Source organism: Oryx dammah, unplaced genomic scaffold (genome assembly GCF_014754425.2).
Source record: "Oryx dammah isolate SB20612 unplaced genomic scaffold, SCBI_Odam_1.1 HiC_scaffold_5, whole genome shotgun sequence".
In the NCBI taxonomy this organism is placed as follows: domain Eukaryota; kingdom Metazoa; phylum Chordata; class Mammalia; order Artiodactyla; family Bovidae; genus Oryx; species Oryx dammah.
This window is the reverse complement of record NW_024070189.1, coordinates 69,767,665-69,795,186: the sequence shown is the minus strand read 5'-3', so window position 1 is coordinate 69,795,186 and position 27,522 is coordinate 69,767,665. Positions and strand designations below refer to the sequence as shown.

General features: G+C 46.2%; 1 protein-coding gene and 1 long non-coding RNA gene across 4 annotated transcripts; one reads left to right on the top strand and one right to left on the bottom strand.

Moving 5' to 3' along the window:
* Positions 1–258: 258 nt before the first annotated feature.
* On the bottom strand, positions 259–20,376 carry MGAT1 (alpha-1,3-mannosyl-glycoprotein 2-beta-N-acetylglucosaminyltransferase). Of its 3 annotated transcripts, none has more exons than XM_040240388.1 (3): positions 20,158–20,376; positions 18,680–19,101; positions 259–2,793 (listed from the first exon to the last, which is right to left on the bottom strand). In XM_040240388.1, exon 3 carries the CDS (start codon positions 2,667–2,669, stop codon positions 1,326–1,328), a length of 1,344 nt encoding a protein of 447 aa, XP_040096322.1. In that variant the 5' UTR covers positions 2,670–2,793; positions 18,680–19,101; positions 20,158–20,376; the 3' UTR covers positions 259–1,325. The 3 variants fall into 3 exon arrangements, with proteins under 3 accessions (XP_040096322.1, XP_040096321.1, XP_040096324.1); XM_040240387.1 differs by lacking the exon at positions 20,158–20,376 and adding an exon at positions 20,000–20,105; XM_040240390.1 differs by lacking the exons at positions 18,680–19,101; positions 20,158–20,376 and adding an exon at positions 13,590–13,763.
* A 29-nt stretch (positions 20,377–20,405) lies between these two features.
* LOC120863824 lies at positions 20,406–27,117 on the top strand. Its single transcript, XR_005721087.1, has 3 exons — positions 20,406–20,846; positions 22,309–22,402; positions 26,219–27,117. It is a non-coding gene; the product is annotated as an uncharacterized LOC120863824 (long non-coding RNA).
* Positions 27,118–27,522: the final 405 nt, after the last annotated feature.

Sequence of the window (27,522 nt, the reverse complement as noted above, 5' to 3'; positions counted from 1 at the left end):
CCACCTCTACAGAGATTAGCAGTAGGGGAGTAAAGCCTTAGGTCCTCTCCACCTCCAAGCCGGGCCTTTCGCACCCAGGCCCCTCCTCAGCTCTCCTGTGCCTCTTCTCCCCACTCCCTGCTCTTACCTTCCTTTCATCTGCTTTTCTCCCTCTCTGTGCAGCCCCTTCCTTCAATCCTCATTCTTTTCCGTTCTTCCTCCACACTTCACCTCCCTTTTCCATTCCCACCTCCTTTTCCAGGACACATAAACACACAGTTTTTCAGACAATTCAGCCTTTATTTTTGAAAATAATTCTGTAGCTTAAACTTTCCTCCGTGAACTGAGGTCAGGCAAGAAACAAACACACACACATTGCTCTCCAACCCATCTGCATCCTGATCTGTGCACCCAGGGATGTTTGGGAGAGAAGGGAGGGAGGTTGGGTCGAATGGTCTTGGCTGCTGTACCTCACACTGAGAGGGCCTCCAGAAGCCAGGCTAGCGTGAACTGTCATAGAGCAACAGGGAAAGGACTGGTTTTTGGAAAGGACTGGATGGAGAGGAGGGAGGGGCAGTCTGTTTCTTAGAGGAAGAATGAGGGAGAGGTGCCTCAGCATCCAAGGCTTTCTCCCCACCACAGGGGATGAGCTGAGGGAACGTTCTGCTTTTTCCCTTCACCATTTCATCTTAGAATCATGAACTGCTGGGCTGCATAGAAAGAAGAGCTGAGAGGAGGTCAGAGATGGAGGAGAGGGGAAGAAGAGAAATACACGCAGGAGGCAGTAAACCCTGACAACCTAACAGCTCTATCCAGACCCTGACGATGATGAAACCCCTTTGGTTAGTCTCATTCCGGCACAGATACATCCCCTTCTCACATAATACAGCCCCCTACCCCTACTCCAATTGGAGAAAGCAGAGATGGTCAGGGACAGGGACAGGACGAGGGCTCATACTCTGGCTAGAAGAGCCAGGACAGGGAAAAGAGGCCTGATCAAGAGAACTAAAGTTGCCAACCTCTCCACCGATGCCCTAGGAGAAAACCTGAAATGTGGATGTGGGTGGCCATGATAAGCCCAAGTCCCTCCTACCACACAGTGGTTTTTTGCTTAATAACTCCCCCAACATATCCCAGAAAGAGTCCCCTGACTTGACCCCCTTGAGAATGAGAGAATAACCCTCACCTCATCATCTGTGCACTTGAATGCCACTTGGAAAAAGGAAAAAAAAGATAAATGGACCCAAGAGAGAAACACAGAGAGGACGATGAAGCCCAGGGACCGCGGTCCCATCTTAGGCCATGAGATGGCAAGGAGGGGGCCCACGATGGACACACAGGTGCTGCTAATTCCAGCTAGGATCATAACCATCCCAGGTCTGGGGTGGGGCCAGGTGGACACGGCGGCCCCGGTACAGGAAGCTGACGATGCCCCGGTAGCCGGCCCTGGGGACACCAGACTTGAGGTCATCCATGACTCCCAGGGCCTTGGCAAAGGCCTTGAAGCTGTCCCTGCTCGTGTACTGCACTCGCACCTCTTGCAGCTCACTCCGCTCACTGGTCCTCACTTTCTCCACCTGCAGCAGAGGAGCACCATAGACACGTGCAAGGAAATCCCTGTCGTAGGTCTCCTGTCGCAAGTACGACAGGTCCAGCTGGGTGAAGGGCACAAAGTGCTGGTTCAGCTTGATAAACTTGAGGTGCTGGTCAAAGAACTGCCCGTGGCTCACACCTTTGCGGCCAAAGGTCATTGTTCTGGAGATTTCGGGCCGCACGCAGGCCCGGCCCTGCCGCTGCTCTGGCCGGCGCATCCAGTCGTCCCAAAAGGCCTTGGGCCACTTGGGCTCCAGCTCAGCCCAGAGCTCAGCCAGCAGCAACCAGCCCAGGCCAGGGAAAAAGTCTGTGCGGTACAGCAGTTCGGGCTTGCTGGAGTCTACCATCTGCTCCTTGCCATTGTCATTCCAGGCAGACACACACCAGAGGGAGGGGTCGGCCCTCAGCAACGGGTACGTGGCCTGAAAGTACTCGAAGAAGTCTGGCGCCACCTCCAGATCATCCTCTACCACCACGGCTGCTGGGAACTTGAACTCGTGAAAGACCTGGCCCAGTGCCCAGCGGTAGTGCCGAGCAATCTTGTAGTAGCCCTGGAACTTTCGGTGGTCAGGTGGCACTGCAATGGTGCTCAGGTCGGGCTGCCGGATGTGCCTGACAGCGCTGCCGTAGGAGGCGATAACCTGGGCTGTCTCCTCATGCCCGCAGTCCTGGCTGACAATGATGGGAAAGTGCTCAGCTGAAGGCCGGTAATTCAGCAGCTTGTCCAGGCAGCGCCGAACAGTGCTGCGGTCACAGGCGATGACCAGGATGGGGATTACAGCTGGTGGAGTGGTCACAGGCACTCGTGGCGGGACAGGCGGAGCCACGGTGGGTACCCTCCACCGCTGGCTCCACCTAGCATGGTGCTCCCTGATCTGTTGCAACAGGCCCCGCTGCCGCTCCAACTCCACCTCGGCGTCCTGGGCCAGGCGGATCACCTCACGGGTGAGGCTGGCGGGGTCATCATCAAGAGCACTGTCTGAGGGTAGCCTGCCAGGCGCTGGGCGTGTCCAAAAGAAGAGGAGCAGCAGGGCGTTCCAGGCCACAAAGAGGATGGCGCCCCACAGCACAAGCCCTGCAGACTGCTTCTTCAGCATCCTGGCCCCCGCAGGGGAGGCGGGAAGGGTAGGGCTCAAGGCTGCCCTCAGCCTGCCTGGCTCACGCCCCCACGGTTCTAGATAGGCTTCCTCTGGGCTCCAGGATTAGGAAGCAGCCATGCACCTGAGGAGAGGAGAAAAACAACCATCATCACAAGGCATGGGGCTGCTCTAGAGTAGAAGAGGGGGCAGAAAGAGAAGAAAAAGTTCAGGACAAGGAAGGCCAGGAGGTTAACTCCAGACCTCTCTTAGAAAAGAGCTACCCTTTCCCTAATTCGGAGGGTCAATCTGTATGGAAGAACATGATTAGGATAGCATGCTCCCCGACTCCAAAATGAGTTTATGAATCCTCTGAAAAGAAATGTGGGGTTTTTTTTGGGGGGAGTGGGGGAGCAGGATATGTAGAGAATGATGTTGGTGGAAGAGAGGAAGCAAAGGAACCCCACCCACCCCTTCTCTACCTGACAGATTTTGTTTACCATCTTCCATCCAGAGCTTAGGAGAGGTGGTGGGGGTTAAGACCATCTGCCTCCCGTCCCTCAAATCAAACTGCCCAAAGATTACTGATTTTAAAATTCTTAGTATTACACCTCAGGACTAAAGCCAGCACCATACCTAATAAGGAAGCACCAGAGGCATTCCCATGAAGGTCAGGGACCAGATCTACATGACTGTTTAACATTCTGTTGGAGGGATCAGCCAATGCAATTCGACTGCAGAATACAATTACAGGCAGAGTACAAATGTGCTGATGCTATGAGAATCTGACTGAAAACTCCACGAGAAACAATGATAAGTCCAACCCAAACAATCAAAAAATTGAGTCACGTAGTGGTAGATAAAAATTAATGTGCAAATATCAATAGCCACAAATAGTAACTCACTAAATAAACAATAAATGAGAAAACCTTATTTATAATAGCTATGAAATGATATGAAATGTATGAAATGATACACTATTCAGGAATAAACAAGAAATATGTAAAAACCTACCGGAACTTATAATTCCTAAAAAGACAAAAGACGACTTAAATATCCCTTGTTCTTGGTTAGGACACCTCAGCTTCATCAAAAGTCTCAATAAAAATAGTTTTTGTACAGCTAGTCAAACTGGCACTGAAGTTCAAACAGAACATCTAGGAAAATGATGAAAATGAACAAGCTGTGAAGAGGGACTAGCTCTACCAGATATACTACACATTACAAAGCCTCTATAATTAAAAGTGTGTGATGCTGATCAGATCAAACCAGTCAATCCTAAAGGAAATCAACCCTGAATAGTCACTGGAAGGACTGGTGCTAAAGCTGAAAAGCCAATACTTTTTCCACCTGATGCAAAAAGCCAAGTCACTGGAAAAGATCCTGATGCTGGGAAAGCCAGAAGTCAGGAGGAGAAGGGGATGACAGGATGAGATGGTTGGATGGCATCACCAACTCAATGGACATGAGTTTGAGCAAGCTATGGGAGATGGTGAAGGAGAGGGAAGCCTAGCATGCTGCAGTCCACGGAGGTCGCAAAGAGTCGGACACAACTGAGTGAATGAACAACAACAATGTGGTGCTGATATGTAAACAAACAGATCATTCAAGGAATGGAAATTAAACAGATGCAAAGGAATAGAATTTCAACTACAGAAATAGACTCAAATACATGTAGAAATCTAATGTATGATAAGGAGGATAATTAGAATTACTGGGGCAAAAAAAATGGTCTTATTAATAGTGTTATAACAACTATACAGGTATTTGCGAACAAAAATAAGATCTGTATACAAGAATAAATTTCAAGTGGACTAGATATTTAAGTAGAAAACTAAAAACATACAAGTGCTAAAAGAAGATTTATGTCAATCCCTCTATAGCTTAGCATAGGGAAAGGCTTTCTAAGTATGCCTTAAAATACAGATGCAGTGATAAATAAAATATTTTTGCATGGCTAAAAATACCATGTGTGCTCAGTTGCTAAGTTGTGTCTGACTCTTTTCGACCCCGTGGATTGTAGGCCCCCAGGCTCCTCTATCCATGGAATTTTCCAGGCAAGAATACTGGAGCGGGTTGCCACTTCCTTCTCCAAAAACACCATAAACCAAGTCAAAAGAAGAATAACAAACTGGAAGAGAATATTTGAAACACACATCACAAAAAGCCAATACCCTAACAGACAAAGTTCTTAAAATCTGAGGGGAAAAAAAAAGCCAAAAATTCCCTGTCTAAAACACTAGCATAACTCACACAAAAAAGTACTAAAATGGCCCATAGATGTATGAAAAGTTGTTCAATTTCACTTATGATAAGAAAAATTCTAATTAAAACTATGCTAATGCCAAAGAATGCTCAAACTACTGCACAATTGCACTCGTCTCACATGCTAGTAAAGTAATGCTCAAAATTCTCCAAGCCAGGCTTCAGCAATACGTGAACTGTGAACTCCCTGATGTTCAAGCTGGTTTTAGAAAAGGCAAAGGAACCAGAGATCAAATTGCCAACATCTGCTGGATCACGGAAAAAGCAAGAGAGTTCCAGAAAAATATCTATTTCTGCTTTACTGACTGTGCCAAGACTTTGACTGTGTGGATCACAATAAACTGTGGAAAATTCTGAAAGAGATGGGAATACCAGACCATCTGACCTGCCTCTTGAGAAATCTGTATGCAGGTCAGGAAGCAACAGTTAGAAATAGACATGGAACAACAGACTGGTTCCAAATAGGAAAAGGAGTACATCAAGGCTGTATATTGTCACCCTGCTTATTTAACTTCTATGCAGAGTACATCATGAGAAACGCTGGACTGGAAGAAACACAAGCTGGAATCAAGATTGCCGGGAGAAATATCAATAACCTCAGATATGCAGATGACACCACCCTTATGGCAGAAAGCGAAGAGGAACTAAAAAGCCTCTGGATGAAAGTGAAAGGGGAGAGTGAAAAAGTTGGCTTAAAGCTCAACATTCAAAAAACGAAGATCATGGCATCTGGTCCCATCACCTCATGGGAAATAGATGAGGAAACAGTGGAAACAGCGTCAGACTTATTTTTGGGGGCTCCAAAATCACTGCAGATGGTGATTGCAGCCATGAAATTAAAAGACGCTTATTCCTTGGAAGAAAAGTTATGACCAACCTAGATAGTATATTCAAAAGCAGAGACATTACTTTGCTGACTAAGGTCCGTCCAGTCAAGGCTATGGTTTTTCCTGTGATCATGTATGGATGTGAGAGTTGGACTCTGAAGAAGCTGAGTGCCAAAGAATTGATGCTTTTGAACTGTGGTGTTGGAGAAGACTCTTGAGTATCCCTTGGACTGAGTATCCCAACCAGTCCATTCTGAAGGAGATCAGCCCTGGGATTTCTTTGGAAGGAATGATGCTAAAGCTGAAACTCCAGTACTCTGGCCACCTCATGTGAAGAGTTGACTCATTGGAAAAGACTCTGATGCTGGGAGGGATGGGGGGCAGGAGGAGAAGGGGACGACAGAGGATGAGATGGCTGGATGGCATCACTCACTCGATGGACATGAATCTGAGTGAATTCCGGGAGTTAGTGATAGACAGGGAGGCCTGGCATGTTGCGATTCATGGGGCTGCAAAGAGTCGGACACGACTGAGCGACTGAACTGAACTGAAGGTAACATTTCTCACCCATCAGACTAGCAAAAATCAAAAATTTGTCCGATTCTCATAATAGAATCAGTTTAAGAATAGAAGTTCTAATTTTGATGATTTCTAATTTTCAGGGTTTTTTTTTTTTTTTAAATAAATCATGTTTTTGGTGTTGTATTTAAGAAATCTTTGTTAAAGTCACAGAGATTTTTTTCCCTATGTTTTCTTTTTTATGTTTTACAGTTTTAAGTTTTACATTTACATTTATGATTCATTTTGAATTAGTTTTCCTATGTGGTGTGACATAAACAACTGAAGCCCTTTTAGAGTACTCTGGCAGTTTGTCAAAATGCTAAACAGAGATACCATGTGACCCAGTAAGTCCACTCCTACATATACACCCAAGAGAAATGAAAACAAATATCTATACAAAAAGCAATATAGAATGTTTGAAGGAGCTTTCTTCATAAGTGCCAAAAAGTGGAAACAACCCAAACACCCATCAGCATTGGAATACTGTGGCTTATCCATGGAATGGAATAATATTCAGCAATTAGAATGAAACATAAAAAATAAATAAAATGAATGAAACAAACTACTGATACATACAACACACAGACAAATCTCAAGATAATGCTGCAACATATGAAGGAATACACAGAGATCAGCGTCTGCCTGGCAGTGAGACCATCAGGGGAGGTGTTTCAAAGGGACACTAGGAAAATTCATGGGGGTGATAGTTTCAGGCTAAATACAGATGAACAAACTTCTGAAAATGCACACTTCAAATACCTAAGGCTTACTGTATATCATGTATACCTCAATAAAACTTTTTAAAAAGATATTATTACATCAAATGACAAAATTAGAATATAGACAGTAGATTAAAATATCAGTGTTGACTAGGTGACAACCACACTGTGGTTATATAAAATAATATCCCAATTCTTATATAATACATGATGAAGAAATTAGGTATAGAGAGCCATGGTAGATGCAACTTCTTAAATGGTTCTGAACAAAAATATCAAGTATAAATATGAAGAGAAAATGGAGCAAAATGTTAATAGGCAGATCTGAGTAAAGGGAATATGAGAATCCTTACACCATTTTTATTCTTGCAACTTTTTTATATTTTGAAGTTATTTTCAAATAAAATCAAACAGGGACATAGCCCACAGCTCTGACTAGCTTCGTCCAACATGGCCCCAGCTGGACACATCAGAAGAACTGGGGACGATCTATTTGTCCTGAACTCTTCAACCATTCCACGGTCTGCCATGACACGACCTGCTCTCTGCCAGGCTCTGGGAAGGGACTGGGACACACGGCCAACAAGAAAAAGGCATGGTCCTGCCAGGCCCCTCACTCTACCACACCCTTCAATGCCAGGACAGCTGCCATTCTGGACCATGTAACTTTCAGCCTGGCATTCTGGCCTCTGGTCTCAACACTTCACACCCCCAAACTGCATGTCTGCACTCTCTTGTGCTGGCTGCTCTGCCAGCTACCCTCTACCTCACAGCCTAGTTCACTAAGCTAACCAAAATCTCGGGTCCCAGATTTCATCTCTGTGCTCCTGGGCTCTCAAGCAGGCCGATCCAGTATCCAAGGATCAAAGGGCTGATCTTTAAGAGTCTCTAGAGTGAATGGATCCTGTCCCTCCTCCAGCCCCTGCAAGCACCACCACCTCCTTAATCTTCCTTCCAGAAACCTTCCACACTCCTAATGCCATAGCACCAGTCTTCTTAGAGGCCTCTGTTTTATTGTGTCATTAAATTTCCATTTTATCAGTGCTCATTCACCAATCAGGGTTTCCCAGAGAAGAAACACACAAAGATTCCCAGTTTTTCCTCCCTCCGCCTGAGGATGTGGTCAATGTTGGAATCCCTAACCCTCCATGTCCTGCCTCCCAACTGACTGGATAGGAAAAGACTTCAGGCAGAAGGATAGGGGAAAGAAAAGAGAAACTGAACTCCCATCAGCTCAAGTGTTGGTTTCAGGGCTGGAGAAGCAGGCCTGTCTCAGACTTATCAATGAGCCACCTCAGGGCCAAGAGGCTCTCAGAATGGTGGCAAAACCCCAAGGGACCATATCGTCTCCATCCTCACTCTTTTCCGGACTTCAAAACTAGGCGGCCCACACCCACTACCCCGAGGCCTAGAAGACCTCCCCACCACCCTTCTAAGCCAGGCGGATCAAAGCAATCTCAGCCCCTCGCAGATTGTATCCTTAGCAAGTCTATAAACCTTGTGAATGGCTAGACAGCCCATAGCAAACAGCTGCCCCACGCCACCAGGCCTCCAACTTAGCGCTCAGGCCTTTGTTCTCCACTCCAGAACACCTTCCTCTAAATTCTCAAACAGAACTTGCTTCTCTTGCCATCTGAGTACAGGACATAACTATTCCCAGGCCCACCCATTTTCCACACAGACTCCCCCACAGACTCAGTGCCATTTCCTACTACTTCTCTCCTTATTCTCCAGGGCATGATCCTCTACTCTGTCTAGAAGTTAGTGGTGTGTGAATACACAAACGCACGCACTCTCCAGCAAACGGCTGTGCCCATGGGATGAAACAGTCCAGCTTTTGGCCAACAGAGCCCATGCACTCATCCAGGAAGCACTGCTGCTCTAAGTCCTACCGTTTGGAGGGTATGGCAGTAATAAGAGCAAGTCAAAGAGCCCAGGGCAATGCTTGGGCATCACCCTGAGTTTTCTCACATTGCTGAGACTCAATTTTCTCGCCTTTAAGTTGGAAATGGTAGTAGAATACCTTATTGGGTTGCTCTGAGAATTGGGTGAGATAATTCTCATTAAGTGTTTAGAACAGTGCCTGGCATATGACAAGTAGCCCATCACTTGTCTGTCTCCTCTCTTGGTGGTACCCGCCTCTGCACCACTCTACTAGATTCCTTCCAGGGTCCAAACATCCAAGCCTGCCTCAGGGCCTTTGCATGTGCCTGTATGCCTGGTCTGCTCTTCTCTCTCTCCTTCACCTAGTGGGTTCTGACTCACATCTCGCCGGACACCTTCCCAGATACCGTCGGCCCATGTGAGGTCCACCTCCCCTTCACGATCAGCACCAGCACAAGCCTGCTCAGTATCTGTCAAATCCTCTCAGCTACATGCTACTTGAGGCGGACCAGCTCCCCCAGTGCTGCCAAGCTGCTATGCTAGGATCCTCAACATTCAAGAGATATGCCTGTAACAAAAAAGTGACTTTCATGTGTATGTCACACACCTACAATCACTTAACTGTAATTCCCAAGTCTAGAAAGTGTTGAAAAACAGAAGTTTTCCACACTTGTTTGGCATAACCTCATTTGGAGAAATCTAATCTAATGTGAGGCTACTTATAGCCTTTATATATACCATTCATATATTTTGCTACAGAAATAAACATGCTGGACTACAGTATGCTGCTCCAGATCTTAGACTATATCATAAATGTACCAGGTCATCTTTTTTAATCCAAAAATTTCTGAATTCTGAAACACATCCAGCCCCAAGAATTTCAGACTTATTAAAGTGGAAGAGAGAGTTATTCTTTTACTGCCATCATCCCATTTCAAGATCTCAAACCCTTTAACCTGACTGGGTTTCTCAGCTGGTCCACCTATCACTAACTTTGCTTCCCTTTAAGCAACCTTCCCAATAGTAACAGAGCATACTTCTTAAAGTACACACCTGGTCACAACACTCACCTGCCTTAAAAACCATACTGCCACTACCCACAGAATAAAATTCAAAATCATTATTATGACACACAGGGCTTTCACAACAAACTGACTCAAACATCCCTTTCAATCTCACCTCCAACCACTAACTCCATGAACTGCATACTCTGGCCTCAACAGGCTACTTACCTCCCCCAGTAAGTACACTTTATACACTGTTGTCTCTGCTCCGGCTGGTCCTGCATGTTGAAATCATCTAAAGCCCCGTCAACAAGCACTATACCTCCTAAGAACCCAGTTTGGGTGAGTACTTTTTTAACATCCAGGCAGACTCAGGCTTCCCACAACTATACTTCCACCATACTCTCTCCACACCTCCTGCCTTCCCTCTCCACACTGTAATAGAATCTGTGGCTGTACTTACCTGACTCTCACCTTACTCCTTAGAAGAAAAGGCTCTGTGACCTCTAAACCTATTACAGTGCTTGGCACATGTATGAAGTTCAAGTAGTTAGATGGAGGACATTATTAACTAAACTGGGGAGAAAGACCAAATTAGAAGCCTAACAGTGAAGGATTACATTTTTCAAAGTTGATTACAAAACATCCCATTCTACATGCTCTTCTTACAAAGTGACAATAACATGCCTCCCTCCAGAGCTGGGGTGGGGGGCGGGCAGGGATCGCGGGTGGGATCAATGTTCCCTCTCTCTGAGCTGTGACTACAGAGGAAGTGATGATTCTGTGACTTCTTAAGACTAGTTCATGAAAGTCAACACAGTTTCTACTTGATGCTCCTTGATGCCTCTTGTTGGAACCCAGCCACTAAGGTAAGAGGAAGCCCAACCACATGGACCAGATACCTTCCAAGTATTCTAGCTGACAACCACAGCTAAGGTCAGCTGACAGTCAGCAACAGATAGCAGACATGAGAAGAAGCCTTCCAGATGATTCCAGCCCCAGCCACATCCAACTGCAACTACACGAAAGACCAGAAGCAAAATGACATAGCTGAGACGGGAATAAAACAATTCAGCTGTTTTAAGCCACTAGGTTTTAGGGTGATTTGTTATGTAGCAATTAGTATCTGAAACGATGAGTGAGGCAGAATCTTCAAGTAGCCTTGATACAAAGGGCAAGTGTTCCTTCTGCCCTCTGTACACAAGAGTCTAAATTTTGAGGTCCTGCCCCTATACATACTCCATTAGATATTTACTGATGAATAATAAAAAATACCTAATGGCTTAAAACAAGAGCAATCTTTTATTCTCTGTTGGTTTCTACGAGTAAGGAATTTGGACACTGGGGCACAAAGGAGATGACTGCCTCTGCACCATGATGTCTGCGACTTCAGCTAGAAGACTTCTCTAACAGCTTAGTTTCTCATATGTGGGCAGGTTGCTATTGGCGTTGGCAGAGATGTCAGCTGGAGTCACCTCCATGTGGCTTCTCTGCATGGTGTGGACTTCCTCTGAGCATGAGGCTGAACTCCAAAAAGTGACTGAAGAAAGAGTGCGAGTAAAAGTGCATCCTTTCCATGACCCAACCTTGCATCACCTCTGACTCATTCACTGGTCAGGGGTATCATGGGTCCTGCCTACATTCAAGGAAAAAGAAACGCAGCCACCACAGCCAGCGGGCAGGAGGGCAGTGTCCTACGGTAACAACTGGAGAATGGGATGTTTAAGGTTGTGGCCATTTGGGAAAATACAATCAGACACACCTTCCTTTTCTAAAATAGAACAGTCCTTAACCTTGACCTGAATACCTGATGGTCTGTTATCAATGACATTTGCCTGCAAAGCACAAACTCAAACTCTGTTTTGCCAGAGTTTTCACTGCTCCTTCAGGGAAGTGACACAGCTGGTCCATACCACCAAGTACAAAGACCAAGTACACCGTGGTGGGAATGAGGAATGAACCTTTTTAGTGAATAAGACCCTCAATCAAAACCCAGAAGGCTCTGGGCAGGTCCCACCAACTCCTGTAAGTCTCAGTTTTTTCTTCTGAAGAACTGCCTTGGAGCTGTAAGAACCCTTTCTAACACTCTGATTCCTATAGTATTCTCTAGCCAGTCCTCTCTCTCTATGGCAAAAAAAAAAAAAATTTTTAAAGGTGTTTTTTAAACAGCAAGAGAACACCAGATAGTCAAAAATGAGCAAAAATGGAGAAGTCTTATTTATTTTTTAGAAAGCATGGAAATGAATGTTGACAGACCTTCCCTTCTGTCTTGCTTAGCATGTTAAAAAGCACTGCCTAAAAAAACCAAGAAAGTATATACACGCCAGAGATAATGGAGACTTAATTGAATTACTTTTTTGTTCATTATTAGACCTCCTCTAATAATGTATCCTCCTGTATCTTGTACCAGGCTCCATAATTTCAAAAGGATGGAAGAAATGAAAGGGAGTCAGAGAAGATACACTAAATAATTCAAGGACTTAAGAGAATAAGACCTAGAGAGAAGGGATACAGGTTATTCACCCTGGAAAAGGCTAACGGGATATATGATGCTAGTGCAGCAAAAAAAGCACGAAGCCTTGGGAAACCAAGCAACCCTGAGTAGTCACTTGTGCCTTCCTTCCTGCATTTGTACAGGGAGAGGCTTGATGTGGATCATCTCCAAGGTCTCTGGGATCTGATGACAAAAAGAACGGTACTAACTTCCTCAATGTCCCAAACAGGAAATGAGTTTAACCTGTCACATCCGCCACTGAGGTTAAACACACTACATTGCTTTCTAATCTGAGAAAGGGACCGGGTGGGGAATCCAAGAGAGCTCAAGAGTCTCGGAATCGAGGCAGAAGCGGGGTGGGGTGGGGGGTTGTAAGCATCTAAGAGAAAAGGCTACATGGTCTGAAAAGTATTATAAACGACAGAAGAGAAAGCTGGACAATCTTAGCCAATTGATGTTCGTAAAGCAGAGACTAATTAAATACATCACAGGGGCAAATGTTAACCAAGGTAGAGCCTTTTACTCCGGGGCTCACTGTCCTCAGGAGACACAGACTAGCGGGCCCCAGCCCTTCTGCTCGGGAGTTTGTAAGATGGGGTCCCTGCACGCCTCAGGGCCCCCTACTTCACACACATTAGCAAACAAGTAGGAGCAAATTTTCTTGACAATTTACTTATTTCCACATTGAGTCAATTCTTCCTCCGAGCTGTTGAGAAAGAACCCCTAATAACTTTTGGAAAGGACTCTGGGGTGGAGTCTGAGGAAAAGCCATCTCGGATTCCTCTCCCCAACCCTCTGCAGCAACATCAGCTCCTCCAAGCCCCGCACCCAAGTCCGCCCGGAGGATGAATTTCACAACCGCCCCCCTCCTCGCGGAGCCCGCCCTCTCTCCAACAGCTGGAGGCCCGGGATTCCGCAAACAGAACGCAAGTTCCACTTCCCGGCTCAGGAGGGGCGCGCGGCCATGACCCCGGGTGGCCGGGCCAATTTCCTCTTGCTGGGGCTCTCAGGCACCGAGGCTGTCGGGGGACACAGAGGGATCGGAAAGCGGCAGCCTCTCAAGTCGGGACCCGAGTCCCGAAGCGCCCTCTCCCCTCCGGCGGGGCCTCCTTCAGTCAGACCTCAATCCCCTTCCGGGAACAAACCCCAGAACTGACGGATGCCGGCGTCCCCTGGCTCCCACTTACCAGGTCCTTCCAACTTCCCGGCCCTGGACTTGGCCCGCCCCGAAGCGTGGGGAGCGAGCCGGGCGTCCCGGCGCGTTCAAGGAGCTCGCGCGGCTGCCGGCGCCTTCCGCCCGGCCGGCCCTTCTCGCAGCGCGCCGGTCCCGGGTAGCCGGGCGGGCAACGTGGCCCTTCCCCGGGGAGGGCGGGGCGGGGCGGGCCGAGGGGCGGAGCTGCCTGCCCTAACTCGCCCAGGGCCCCTTCTCCCCAGGTCGTCTCCAACGCCCGAGCTTTCGAACGACTCGAGGTCTGCACACCCCAAGTTTTCCGGGGTCCCCAACTTCGGGAGATGTAGTGGAGATAACTGTTACTATTGAGCCCTTCGCTGCTCACAATCGCAACTCCACGGGTCAATACCCATCAAACCAATTAGGCTTAATCCACTCCAGTCCAGACTTCTCGCGTCTCCCCGCCCAGCCCCAGCCACAGCGTAGAATCTCCTGGAGCTTAGGGGAACAGCCCTGCCAGAGGTAGGCCGAGCAGCTTACCTCAGTAGCGCGTTTACCAAACCCAAAGCCAAGAATCTGGGGGTCTGCTCCCCCAACCGCTGGCTTCCGGGAGGGAGGAGTCCAGGGCATCACAGAGGCTGCAGCTTACAGGGAAGTGAGAACAAGAACCCCAGGGAGGAAACACTTACAGTCAAAATCGAGAAAGAGCAAGCTGGCTTCCCTCACCCACCCTTGCTTTTGTTTTTTCTTTCGGGGTAGATAATGCTGTTAGTTCGAAGTAAAAGAGTAGAAACAGACAGACCTTTCCCTAGGGGAGAACCATTAGACCCAAAGAGGAAATGAAGGCCTCAAGCAGGTTTTGGGGTAGACCTGTGAAAGGGGGTAGGGGGAACCCTGGCAAAGCCTAGATATCTGTATCTGACCCTAAGAAGTGAAGGTGGGACGCTAAGAACTACTGGTTACTCAGGCAGATAACTTTCCTGAGAAGGACTGGGCCCAGAGCCAGCGCTACCATGTGCCCAGGACACACTGTTCTGGCACCAGCACCTGCCCCCATCCACTTCCCTCCCCTGTGTTTCAGAGCACAGAGCAGTCTGGAACTTCCGTGGTGTGTGGTTACTGACATCACTCACTAACTTGTTTCTAAGTGAAACTAGGAATTGTGTGGCGGTTTAAAGAAACAAAGGCAGGACATGACCCAAAATTCCCTGCACGGGGGTAAGGAGCTAAAACAAAATTGCAGTGGCCTTCACATGTACCTGCAGTGGCCTTCACATGCACCTACACCCTACCCCACCCCCAGCCTCTCCTTTAACCCTAGCAGCTCTGCAGAATATACACTGTCATCTCACTCTACAGATGTAGTAGAGTCTGAGGCTCAAGCTAAGTCCCAATTTGCTGAAGGTCACAAGACCTAATGAGGGTCATGGCTAGGTTTTAGACCCAGACAGTCCTACTTCCAAGATGGCACTCATTCCCTCTTCTCATGCAGCCTTGAGTGTTTGAGATAGCTGTGTGTCCAGCATGACAAGCACATAGTGGGGCAGCAGGGAAATCCTGCAGTTGGAGCCTGGTCCTAAAGGAGAAGAGTGAAAGAAGAGCTGACACCTCAGTGACGCTGGACTCTGTGTGTGTGTCCAGGGTCTCTAGTTTAGTTGATTGTGTGGACTGTGGCAAGAGATGGGAGTCCACACTTACGGGCCAGTCAGCAGCCAATGTTTCTGTATCCCTGCCCTCTCTCTAAGCTTCTCCTCATGAGGGGGACATGGGATTATTACACACTAATACTCCATGTCAAAGCAAGAGGGAAAACCATAGTTTCCTAAAACTGGGAATTGGGAAACACTGTGGATCCAAGATATCAGAAGCTAAGACCACTGTCCCAGGATAAAGGGCAGAGTAGAATGCTGAAAGGTGAGGAAACCAATTAGCCCAGAATAAGATTCCCATCTCTATCAATCCTCCTCCTCTATCTAAGGCTGTTCAGTGGGAAAGAGGAAAGATAACTGTGTACCAAAACTCACGCCCCATCACTGTAACCCTCTGTTTAAATTTCAAGGCTCACAGAAGATCTAAGAGTAGAAATTCCCTGACTGTCGCAAAACAAAGGACCTGGTTAGAGAGGCAGGATGCGCTGAATTCTTGGATGGAAGCAAAAGAAAACATTTGTTCTGAGAGGCAAGAAGCCAGGGTGATGAGTGCCAAACTGACCTGGGAAGAGGCCCTGGGCTCCGGATGGGTATCTCATGGAGAAGCGTTATGGGGAAGAAGGGCAGAAACAAGGAGCCAAGTGCCTGAGTTCTGGGATGAAACTGGGATTGGATTCTGTGAAAATGGAAGAATAGGAAGTTCTGGTCCTAGCCACTACTCCCAAAAAAAGGAGAGGATAGACAAGAAGGAAGTGAAAATTGTCTCAGGAAACTGCCCTCCCATAAACAATGCCCAAGATATCCTGAGTTTTTGTATAATTTGCAAAGAATTCATGCTCTGAACATAAGACAGATCTTAGCTTGAAACCATAAGTAGAAATAAAAGCAAAGTTTTAAATCAATGATGTATCTATTTTTCCCCTCTTACTTCCTCCCAATACCTCTACTCCCCTGGACAACACAGAAACTCAGCTCACCAAAATCAAAGAAAAGAGAAAAGATTAACACAATAATCACTGAGCAATGTCTATTAAATGGAGCTTTTGATTAGTCACCTACAATTCCTTTTGGAAAAAAGAAGGGTATAAATAAATTTAGTTACAACATACACACAACATGTGGTTTATTGGTCCTGGCTAAGTGGCTGAACACCCAATGAGTGCTGTGCCCTGGCATCACGGTGCCCCTTTGAGAAGGCTGATGGCTGTGTCAAGAGGACTGTCTTGTCAAAGGGTCAGGCTGAGGGAAGGACTACTGCTTTTGCTGGAAACAATAGGGGAGAGGAATTCTGACTCACTCTAAGAAGGAAACATCTTACCAGAGAGGCTGTCTGACAGGGCCCTCGAGTTCTCCTCCCTGGAGGTTTGCAGCAGAATCCCGACGGCCCTTGTCAGGTCAGATACTATAGAAGCAGCACGGAACTGGGCAGGCGATCACAGCATCTGCCACTTCACACTTAGGCAAGCCCTGCCTGCTCAGGGCTTCTGTAGCTTCCCCTCACGCATCAAACTGGGAGAATAATCCCCGCTCTGTTCTCCTCACAACAATGTGGTGACGAAAACCTGACACAACACAACAGCCTGGACACTTCACATAATGTAAGCACTGTACAAATACAGCACGACTCTGTGGTACTTCAAGTGCTTCGAAGCACTCACAGGCCTCCTAGGCAGGATGAGGGCCTGGGACCACATATCCCTGAGGGATCACTGTGATCCCAGTGTCTAAGCAAAGAATAGCCCCAGGAATTTGGTGGGCAAAGCTAGGGGAGGTGACAGAGCCACCCTATAGTAGAAACCTGGCCTCAAGCAAGCTATCTCAGGCATCAGACTAGAGAAGAAATATCTAGGGCCAGGAAGCCACCTAGGTCTGCCTGCCCAGCCCTCAGGCCACTGGGGGCCTCACAGACTCCTATGGAAAAGAAGGAAGGGAGAAAGAAAGAAACCAAGTCATAAATACACGCTTTTCAGCTTGCAAATGCCCACTGAATATGAGGCCTAGGTGTTACACAGCTAGTGAGAGGCAAAGAGATGCTAGAAGCCAAGCTTCCTACCCTTTGCCCAGTCCGCTGTATCCTGTCTATCAAAATTTCCATCACCTCTCCTTTCTGCTGTTGTTGTCACTCAGAAAAGCAGGCATCTTGGCATAGGTAAATTGGAATTCAAGGAAGGAACAGAAGGCAAGAAGGTAAGATGAACAGCTTCTGCTTTATGTGGGAATAGAGCCTGCAAAAATATAGAAGGCTAAACAATGGCACTCTGAAAAACACTGTCACTTCAAAGAGCAGGACAGACGAGCAGGACAGACAACCAGGATATGGCATAGAAAGGAAAGGCCCAGTGCTCACTCCAAGAAATGGAGCTCCATCTACTAACAGACACTTGGTCCTTGAGACTTACACTTCTCTCCACCTCTCTTTGGTCTGCCACCCCAAAGAGACACACATGCCTAGTTGACTGGAGAGCTCCGAGAGCCAACAAGGTACCTGGCAGAATCCCTCAATCTGAGCTCTCTTTGAACCCATGCACCTTTGCCCCCACTTCATGATTAGGAGGTATTGGCTAGTAGCAAAGGGATGAGACAAATTCAGGACAGACTTTTAACTAAGCACAAATAAGACTTTTGCCAGAACACTAATTGAATAAATGAACAGAAGTCCTAATTCAGTTTTTCTCTATGCAACTATACAAGCATATCAAGCAATAATAATGTCACTCTGCTACATGTACGTGGCCCTGGATACTCCTGAAAAATCTATCATTTCATGTGTTCCTTGCAAACAACCTGGGAGGGACTTGGAAAGTTAGTTATCCCCATTTTGCAAGTGAAGAGAACACGGCATAGCTTAACTGACCTATCTAGGGGTGTACACTAAGAAAGGCAGAGTTAGGACACAAATCCTGATTCCTAAACCTATGTTCTGTTCCTCTGCTCTTACAGTGAGGTTTCACAGCCTACATTTCCTTAAAGGGGAAGGAGGAGAGGCAACTTAGGAGGTATTCCAGACCATCTGCTACCTGACCCCACCCAAGGCAGCTCTATTTAGTTAGCTCTCCAAAACACATCAGTCTGCCTCAGCCTGGATAATCCATTCCAGAGTTGTATTTAGCCCAAACTGACTTGGAATCCTATTACCCCAGTGTGGAAAAAGCCCTGACAAGTAATCTAATACAACCTCCCTTCAGAGGCCTAAAGTCTTTTTATGTTCTCCTTGGTCTAACCTCACCACTGCTGTTGCTCACAACTCCTTTCAAGGTACTCTATCTGGGTAAGGAGCTACTGGGAACAAGCCTGCACCCTGAGAGGGAAGGAGAGGTGAAGTTTCCTGTGTACCCATCAAGGTAAGAGTTCTCATCAGGGCATTTTCTGAATGGCAGTGTCCCCAGACTCGCCCCACTCAACACTATCTGCACAGGAGCAGCAAGACACCAAGCGAGAAATGAGACAGGAACCTTACCTTTCTTCTCTCAGCTGCTCCCCTGAAGATCATCAAACCCCCATCCAGTACTCCATTTCCAAAACTGAGAATCCCAGATCAGAAACACCGAAGTGCAGCTTCTCTCCTCTGGTCCAGGTCCAAAGTCCATGGCTGAGTGGACTCTGAGTGGGAGGAGTCTGGGGGGGAAGGAGTATGTCCAGGTCCCTCCCCCCCCTGCAGGCTTCAGGGTTCCTCCCAGAGGTCTATTACATCCCTTCATTCAGCTGGTTTATTAAGCCCAGAGTCTGGTGATAGGCAGATCCCAGGTACTATCCCATCTCCTGTTCAGGGAAGGAAAGTCATCCAGTGTGAGGGTTGGAGAGTCCGTCTTCTGTTGAAGCTCATGAGAGGAAACAGGCCTTAGAACTGGCATGGCCCAGGAAGCTGGTTTCGGTGTTAACCTGAAGAATATTTAAACATCATGATACTCTCTCATCTATTATATACCCAAAGGGATCCCTAATACCGCTTACCTAAATGAGATTATCATCAACAACCCTTCCTTAAACACTCTACAAGGTTATTCAAAGTACCTACCTCACTCACATATTCCACCCCAAAACAGTCACCTCAACAATATGTATACAAATATGACTCAAGGTAAAGGAAAGACAGCACCTAATCCCACCACAGAAAAGTAACCAAAACCACTGCTGTGTGGAGACTGTCTTCTAAGAAACACAGAAAAGAACATTCTCCTCCTGTTCTGTTTGTGCCACACACTAATCGCCCTACATCTCCCAAGCTTCTTAGGGTGTGCAGTGTTTTAATCGGCCAACTCTCCCAGTCTGAATTAAATCCATACCAGACCTAGATGCTGGCACCTTCTACAAGCATTCTTTGCCCCCTTCCCTTCACTGGCAGCCCCCCCCCTTCCAAAATTGTGCCAAAGATGTAATTCCCAATCTTCGTCAAACTCCTTCCTGGGGCGACTCCCGAGAGCACTTTCCTGAAATGCTAGAGGCCCGAATGCTACCACCAACAGCCCCAGTGATGTTCCAATTTTTTCAATCCAGTGGCCCACCCCGGCCGCCCCCTCCCTTCTAAGTTTATTCCTACACAGACACACACACAGACACACACACACACGCACGCGCCTTTCCTTCCTGTAGGGGCGTGGCGTCCACAAGAACGCCCCCCCACCCAGCCAAGAATTTGACTCCTCCCACCCTTCTCCCCGGAACCCCTTGCTCTGTGTTCACTGGGAAAGAGGGTAACAACGCGACCCTCTCTAGACTCTGACCCCCGCACCCCTCTGCGGCCCAGACGACCCTCGCCCTATCTGCGCTAGTTCTTTACCTGGGTCCCGCCCACCCAGACTCGGCAGGTATCCGCAGCCCACCCCTGGTCGGACTCCAGGCCCCAGGCCGGGTCCCCACTACCGGCCCAGGCCCCACCCCCTCGACCCCCGGCGCCCGGCCCTCCCCTTGCACTCCTTTCCCCCTCCCACCATCTACAGCAGCCACTTCCGCCCGTCCTCCGGAAGTGAGTCCGCGGCAACTGCCACCTCCCGTCATCCCGCCTTATCTCCCCCTGCCTATCACCACCGCCACCAAGGGAGCACGGAACGTGACTCTGCAGGACTTGAGGTTGTTTTGCAGTTACTATTCACAGAACTGCAGACGAGGTGTGGACAGGACAGAGTGCGGGTGAGAAAGGACATGGGGACAAGAGTAACGGCTGTGCAAGAAGGGGGCGGGGCAGAGTGTGGCGGAAAGCCGGAGCTAGCGTCACGTCGAGCCTCGCGGGAAGAAGAGCGCATGCGCATGACACCTCGGCCCGGCGGTGAAGTTTGGTTCTTGGACAGCTTGGCCAGGCTGGACTTGGGCGGGAAGGGGGCGGAGCGAGAGCCCGGAAGTGAGGGCGGAGTCGGCCAGGGCCAGTCTCGCCCGGTCCCCTCGGTTTTACTGTCACAACAACCTGCCGCTTTGGGGTTCTGAAGAAGGCTTAAGCTGGCCCACTCTCTGGATTCGAGTCCTGGTGAGAAGCAATTCTGGAAGCACCAAGGCCTGTGTTCTCCCGTTCCTGCGCTGAGAGCTCTGTAGCAGTACTAGAAGAAAGCTGTTTTGTTTATTGCTTACTTTTCTCGCTGCATCTCTAACGGAGGCAGGACCTTCCTTGGGTCTGAAAAGAGACTACTCATACAGTAAGCTGTCCTCCCCCTCCCACCCCCAGGACAACTCTGTTCTACACGCATTGTGCGGAGCCCTTGTCAAGTATCAGTGTTAGTACGCACAAGTCTGGACCATGGTTACCGTTCCCTGAGCAGCACAGAAGTCTTGCAGAGGTTAGATGGCTAGAAAGTGATAGGGGCTGATCGCGAACCTTCCAGTCTGTGACACTAACCTGTGTTGCCACTATCTTATGCAAACAGTCTCCTCTTGAACCTTTCCACACCTTCAAACATTAGACTTCCAGTTTCCAAAATTGCCCTGGTTGATTTTCTTCTAAATGTATTGGTCAGACCTGTTCTTGACTTAAAACTGTATGCAAAAGGAGCTACTACTAATTTTTGTTCATATGTCGTCTACTTAACGACATGTTCTAAAATTTTGCCAGGGCTGTGGATGACTTTGCAACCTTGGTTTTTTTCCCCTTTTATTGAAAACTGGAACTTAGTCTGTAGTCTTCTGGAATATCTTCTTTGATACTGAGCTGCTAAAATCCTTGGAATTTTCACATGTGATAAGAGTACTAGGAGGCGCTTTTGTTATATTTGACCTTTGACCTTAGTTCCTGCCACAAGGCCACAAAAACCCTTGGCATTTCCTGGGTGATAGGAATGTCATTTGTTCTAATGAGCAACTTTGGGCTCCTAGACAGCTTCTGAATGGGAGCTGATCATTGGAAAGATCAAGCCACGATGAGAAAGTTGGAATTTTTTAGCATCTCCCTCCTGCGCCTTTCTTTGTGGGAAGGCTTCCCTCTGGCTCAGCTGGTAAAGAATCCACCTGCAATGCCGGAGACCTGGATTTGATTCCCTGGAGAAGGGAAAGGCTACCCACTCCAGTATTCTGGCATGGAGAATTCCATGGACTATGTAGTCCATGGGGTTACAAAGAGTCAGACGTTACTGAGCGACTTTGACTTAACTCTCATGCCACCCCCTACGCTTGCCATTGTATTGAGATGAGAGAATGGTTGAAAATGAAGCCAATGATAAATCATGCTGAGATGATGAAGCATCCTTTAAAATTCCAACAAAATGGGGTTCAGAGAGCTTCCAGGTTGGTGAACACATCCACACACTGGGAGGGTGCCACACCCTCAACTCAGGAAGACCAAAGCTCCTGTGCTTGGGACCTGCCCCCCCCATGCCTTTCTCCCACCCCCCACCCCCATATCCCCCACCCAGGCCTCGACCTCTGTATATCATCTGGCATTCATCTATATCCTTTAATAAACTAATAAACATAGGTAAGTGTTTCCCAGAGTTCTGTGAGTTGTTCTAGCAAATTACTGAATCCTCCGGGTACGAGGTCACAGGAACCTCCAGGTAGAACAGAAGTTAGGAGTAACTTGGTGACTTACTACTTGTAATTGGCATCTGAAGCAGAGTCAGTCTCATTGTACTGGTCCCTAACCTGTGTTATCTGATGTTATTTCAGATTGTGTCAGAATTGAGTTAAATTGTAGGACAACCACCTGGTATCCCAGAGGACTGCTTGGTGGGAGAAAACGCCCATGCATTTGGTGTCAGAGGTAAAGTATTCTGTATGAGTAGTAATGAAGACATGTAGGAAGAAGACTGGGTTTTTTAGTATATACGTTAATCTGATTTGCTGTTAACATCAGACTGAATCCAGTAGGAACTGCTGCTAATTTTAGGCAATCATATGTCATCCATTTAATGACATGTTCTAGAATCTCGCCAAGATTATGGAACGATTTACAGCCTCTGTTTTCCACCCCACCCCACCACCCTTTTGAAAATTGTAATCTAGTTTCCAGTTTCCTGGAATATCTTCTACCCACACAATTTCTCCAGAATATTAGCAGTGACCAAGTTGCATATTTACAGTACTGGGAATGTAATAGTTACTAAGTCAGGAGTCTTGAAATGATTTTTTTATTTGGAAAGATGTTGTAATATTAGAAACAGTCTTAAGACAAAATTTATATTGCTGTCACCCTCACATAATACAGTTCTACAAATAACTTCCTGATACTTTCACAACCCCAAATTTACTCCACTCAGCTGGCTTTCTCATTGGAATTAATGGTAACGCCAACTTCGTTTGTTCAGGCCATAATGCTGAGAGCCATCTTCATACTCCTCTTGTACATCCCTTGTCAATCTGTCTGAAAATCCTCTTGGCTGTATCTTCAAACCGTGTCTCAGGTTCAATACCTCAGTATTCTCACAGCTACCTTCATTCCACACCTGGACAACCCAGGTCCCTCTGTCCTTACTTCCCTCCTCCAGTAGCCTGGTCTTCACACAGCAGTCAGAGTGATCCTGGCATTTTTCTGTTTAAAACCCCACAGTGTATCCCCAGTTCAATTGGAATAAAAAGCCAGTCCTTTCAGTAGACTACAGAGTTCAATACCAGCTGGCCTGCTTACTCCTAACGGGCTTTGCTCACTCTGTCTCAGCCACACTACCTTCACTGCTATTCCTTGGGGAATATTTCTAGTGCAAAAACTCTAGCTGTTCTTTCTGCTTATCAGTTCATCAGTCAGTTCAGTCGCTCAGTCATATCCGACTCTTTGCAACCTCACGGACTGCAGCGTGCCGGGCTTCCCTATTCATCACCAACTCCCAGAGCTTGCTCAAACTCATGTCCATCAAGTCAGTGATGCCATCCAACCATTTCATCCTCTGTCAGCCACTTCTCCTCTTGCCTTCGAATTTTCCCAGCATCAGGGTCTTTTCCAATGAGTCAGTTCTTTGAATCAGGTGGCCAAAGCATTGGAGCTTCAGCATCAGTCCTTCCAATGAATGTTCAGGTCTGATTTCCTTTAAGATTGACTGATTTGATCTCCTTGTAGTCCAAGGGACTTGCAAGAATTTCTCTAACACCACAGTTCAAAAGCATGAATTCTTCAGCGCTCAGCTTTCTTTATGGTTCAATTCTCATATCCATGCATGACTACTGGAAAAATCATAGCTTTGACTAGACAGACCATTGTTGGCAAAGTAATGTCTCTGCTTTTTAATATGCTGTCTATGTTTGACATAGCTTTTCTTCCAAGGAGGAAGTGTCTTTTAATTTCATGGCTGCACTCACCATCTGCAGTGATTTTGGAGCCCAAGAAAATAAAGTCTGTCACTGTTTTCCATTGTTTCCCCATCTATTTGCCATGAAGTGATGGAACTGGATGCCATGATCTTTGTTTTTTTTAATGTTGAGTTTTAAGCCAGCTTTTTCACCCTCCTCTCACTTTCATCAAGAGATTCTTCAGTTCCTCTTCACTTTCTGCCATAAGGGTGGTATCATCTGTGTATCTGAGGTTATTGATATTTCTCCTGGCAATCTTGATTCCTGCTTGTGCTTCATCCAGCCCAGCATTTTGCATTATGTACTCTGCATGGAAGTTAAATAAGCAGGGTGACAATATACAGCCTTGATATACTCTTTTCCCAATTTGGAACCAGTCTGTTGTTCCATGTCCAGTTCTAACTGTTGCTTCTTGACCTGCATACAGATTTCTCAGGAGGCAGGTAAGATGGTCGGGTATTCCCATCTCTTGAAGAATTTTCCACAGTTTGTTGTGATCCACACAGTTAAAGGCTTTGGTGTAGTCAGTAAAGCAGAAGTAAATGTTATTCTGGAACTCTCGCTTTTTATATGATCCAACAGATGTTGCAATTTGATCTCTCTGCTTATAAAGCTCATATTCTGGATATTTTCATTACTCTCAAATATTTCCTCAAATGTCACCTTCTCAGTGAGGCCTACCGTGACCAACCTATTTAAACCGTGGCCCTTACCACAGCATTGCCAGTATCCCTTTGTTGTTGTTCAGTCGCTCAATCGTGTCTGACTCTTTGCAGCCCATCAGCTGCAGCCTGTCAGGCTTCCCTGTCCTTCACCATCTCCCGGAGCTTGCTCAAACTCAGGTCCATTGAGTCAGTGATGCCATCCAACCATCACATCCTTTGTCGTCCCCTTCTCCTCCTGCCTTCAATCTTTCCTAGCATCAAGGTCTTTTCTTGGCTCTTCGAATCAGGTGGCCAAAATATTGGAGCTTCAGCTTCAACATCAGTCCATCCAGATGAATATTCAGGATTGATTTCTTTTAGGATTGACTGGTTTGATCTCCTTTCAGTCCAAGGGATTCTTAAGAGTCTTCTCCCAATACTACAGTTACTCTCCCTTACTCTGCTCCATTTTTTCAGTAACACTTATCAACTCCTTCCATATTTATTATGCTTTACTACTTCCTGTCTGCCTCTGCCTGCTTGAATGTCAGTTCCCTGAGGGGAGGCATGTTTGGCTGTTTGGTTCCTTGCTATTTCCCAAGTGCCTGGAACAAGGATGTGCTCAGCACTTAGTAGGTGCTCAGCAAACATTGTGAAACGAATGAATGAATGAACTTGAACAATTATTTTCATGATGGAGTGTTGTTATCTAGGCCTTTCTTACCTGCAGATATATGAATGTAGTGGTAAACATACTATGCATATTTTGTATATGATATTTTTGTCATCATACCATACATACTATCATGTATCTAAATATTTTCAAAATTACAACCACTTTTTCTTTTTAAATGTACTTAAACTTTTTGCATGCTTGTTATTGTTTTTCAGACAATAGACTTATTCAAAGGAAAAGTTAATTATTTCCCACCTCCTCTTATCTTATCCTGCTGAAAGGAACCACTTTCAAATTTAGTGGATATCATTCCAAATATTTTCTCTGTACATACATATAAATATGTAACATGTACAGATTTCACAGTTCAAAGACAAGTATGTAGCTTGATTTTCTGTAACACAAGCCAGTTTCTGTTTTAGGCCACATTCACTCTGATAGCAGAAAAACGAAGTGTAGTTAACTCAGAATAAATGTTCACACTTCATGATTTGCTTATGTATTAATGATCAGTTAATTCAGGCTTAATCTGCCTGCAGTGTGGGAGACCTGGATTTGATCCCTGGATTGGCAAGATCCCCTGGAGGCGGGCGTGGCAACCCACTCCAGTATTCTTGCCTGGAGAATCCCCATGAACAGAGGAGCTTGGCAGGCTATAGTCCATGGAGTTGCAAAGAGTCGGACCCAACTGAGCGACTAAACACGGCACAGCATGGTTTAATTCTAGTGAACTTGTTCTTTTCTCCTTTCACTTTTATATAATTACCAAGTTTTTTAAAGTTATTATAAAAGTATATATTCATTACAGAAAAATTTTGTTGTTCAGCTGCTAACAACAGCTGTCTAACTCTGAGACCCCGTTAACTGCAGCACGCCAGGCTTCTCTGTCCTTCACTGTCTCCCTGAATTTGCTCAGACTAATGTCCATTGAGTCAGTGATGCCATCTCCTCTGTTGCCCCCTTCTCTTGTCCTCAGTTTTCCGCACCATCAGGGTCTTCCCCAGTGAGTCAGCTCTTCGCATCTGCTGGTCAAAGTACTAGAGCTTCAGTTTCAGCATCAGTCCTTCAGTGAATAGTCACTGTTGATTTCCTTTAGGATGACCTAGTTTGATCTCCTTGCAGTCCAAGGGACTGTCAAGAGTCTTCTCCAACACCACAGTTCGAAAGCATCACTTCTCTGGTGCTCAACCTTCTGTATGGTCCAACTCTCACATCCGTGCGTGAGTCCTGGAAAAACCATAGTTTTGACTATACGGATTTTTGTCAACCAAATGATTCTCTGCTTTTTAATACACTGTCTAGGTTTGTTATAGCTATTTTTCTAAGGAGTAAGCATCTTAAAATAGTAAATCACAAATAAGCAAAATAAAAACCATAGGTAAAGCCAGCAGGCAGAAATAATCAATTTGTTCTGTTCATATACATGCATATTTGAGTTCATATATAATTAGCTTTTATTGCTTTATATATTGCAAACATTTTTTCATGCCAGAAAATATACTTCTATGGCATTTTTAATGACTGTGTGGTCTCCCATTGTATAAATGTACCATAATTATTTTACCTGATTTTGTACCTTTGGTTTGTTTCCAGCTTTTCATTTTTGTGGAATTACTTGTAGATGAATCTCTTTGCACATCCCTAATTATTTCCTCAGTATAAAACCCCTGGAACAGTTGTTAAAAGGTTGTGCTCACTGTTTAAGGATTTTGATGATGTTGTCAGCAGACCTACCAAATGGTGTCACTGCTTTCACTCCAGCAGGCAGAAGGATCCTTTTCTTCACATTGTGCCAACACCATCTTAAGTCTTCCACATTACCTTGTTTTTCAATGTTTTCTTGAATATTTTCACAAGTAAATTTTTTCCAGAATACATTTTTCAGGTGATAATTATTTGGGATTCATTTTAGAAACTAGATCCTCTTTTATAATTTAATGGACTCCTCCTTATCAAGTATTCTTTGTATTGATTTTAGTCCAAAGCCCTATAGGTACAAAAGTCAGTTTGTATGTTTGCTATTTGTGACATGTTCTTTTATTCTGGAATATATTTTAAAACTCTGACCCATAAGGAAATGGCCATATTCATTTTCTCCTCTTATTTTACCTCTTAGCAACTTGTAAGACACTGGACTATGCACCTCTTCTTCCAACACTATTCCCCTTTAATTCCCTTGCCACCACACTCTCCTGGGTTCCCTCCTCCCTCTCTGACTACTCCTTCTCAACCTTCCTAACCAGCTTCTTCCTCTCCCTTTTATTCTGTACCCAACACTTT

Bases quoted from the DNA above. Each gene is read 5' to 3' on its own strand.
- MGAT1 (XM_040240388.1), bottom strand. From the start codon at position 2,669: ATGCTGAAGAAGCAGTCTGCAGGGCTTGTGCTGTGGGGCGCCATCCTC.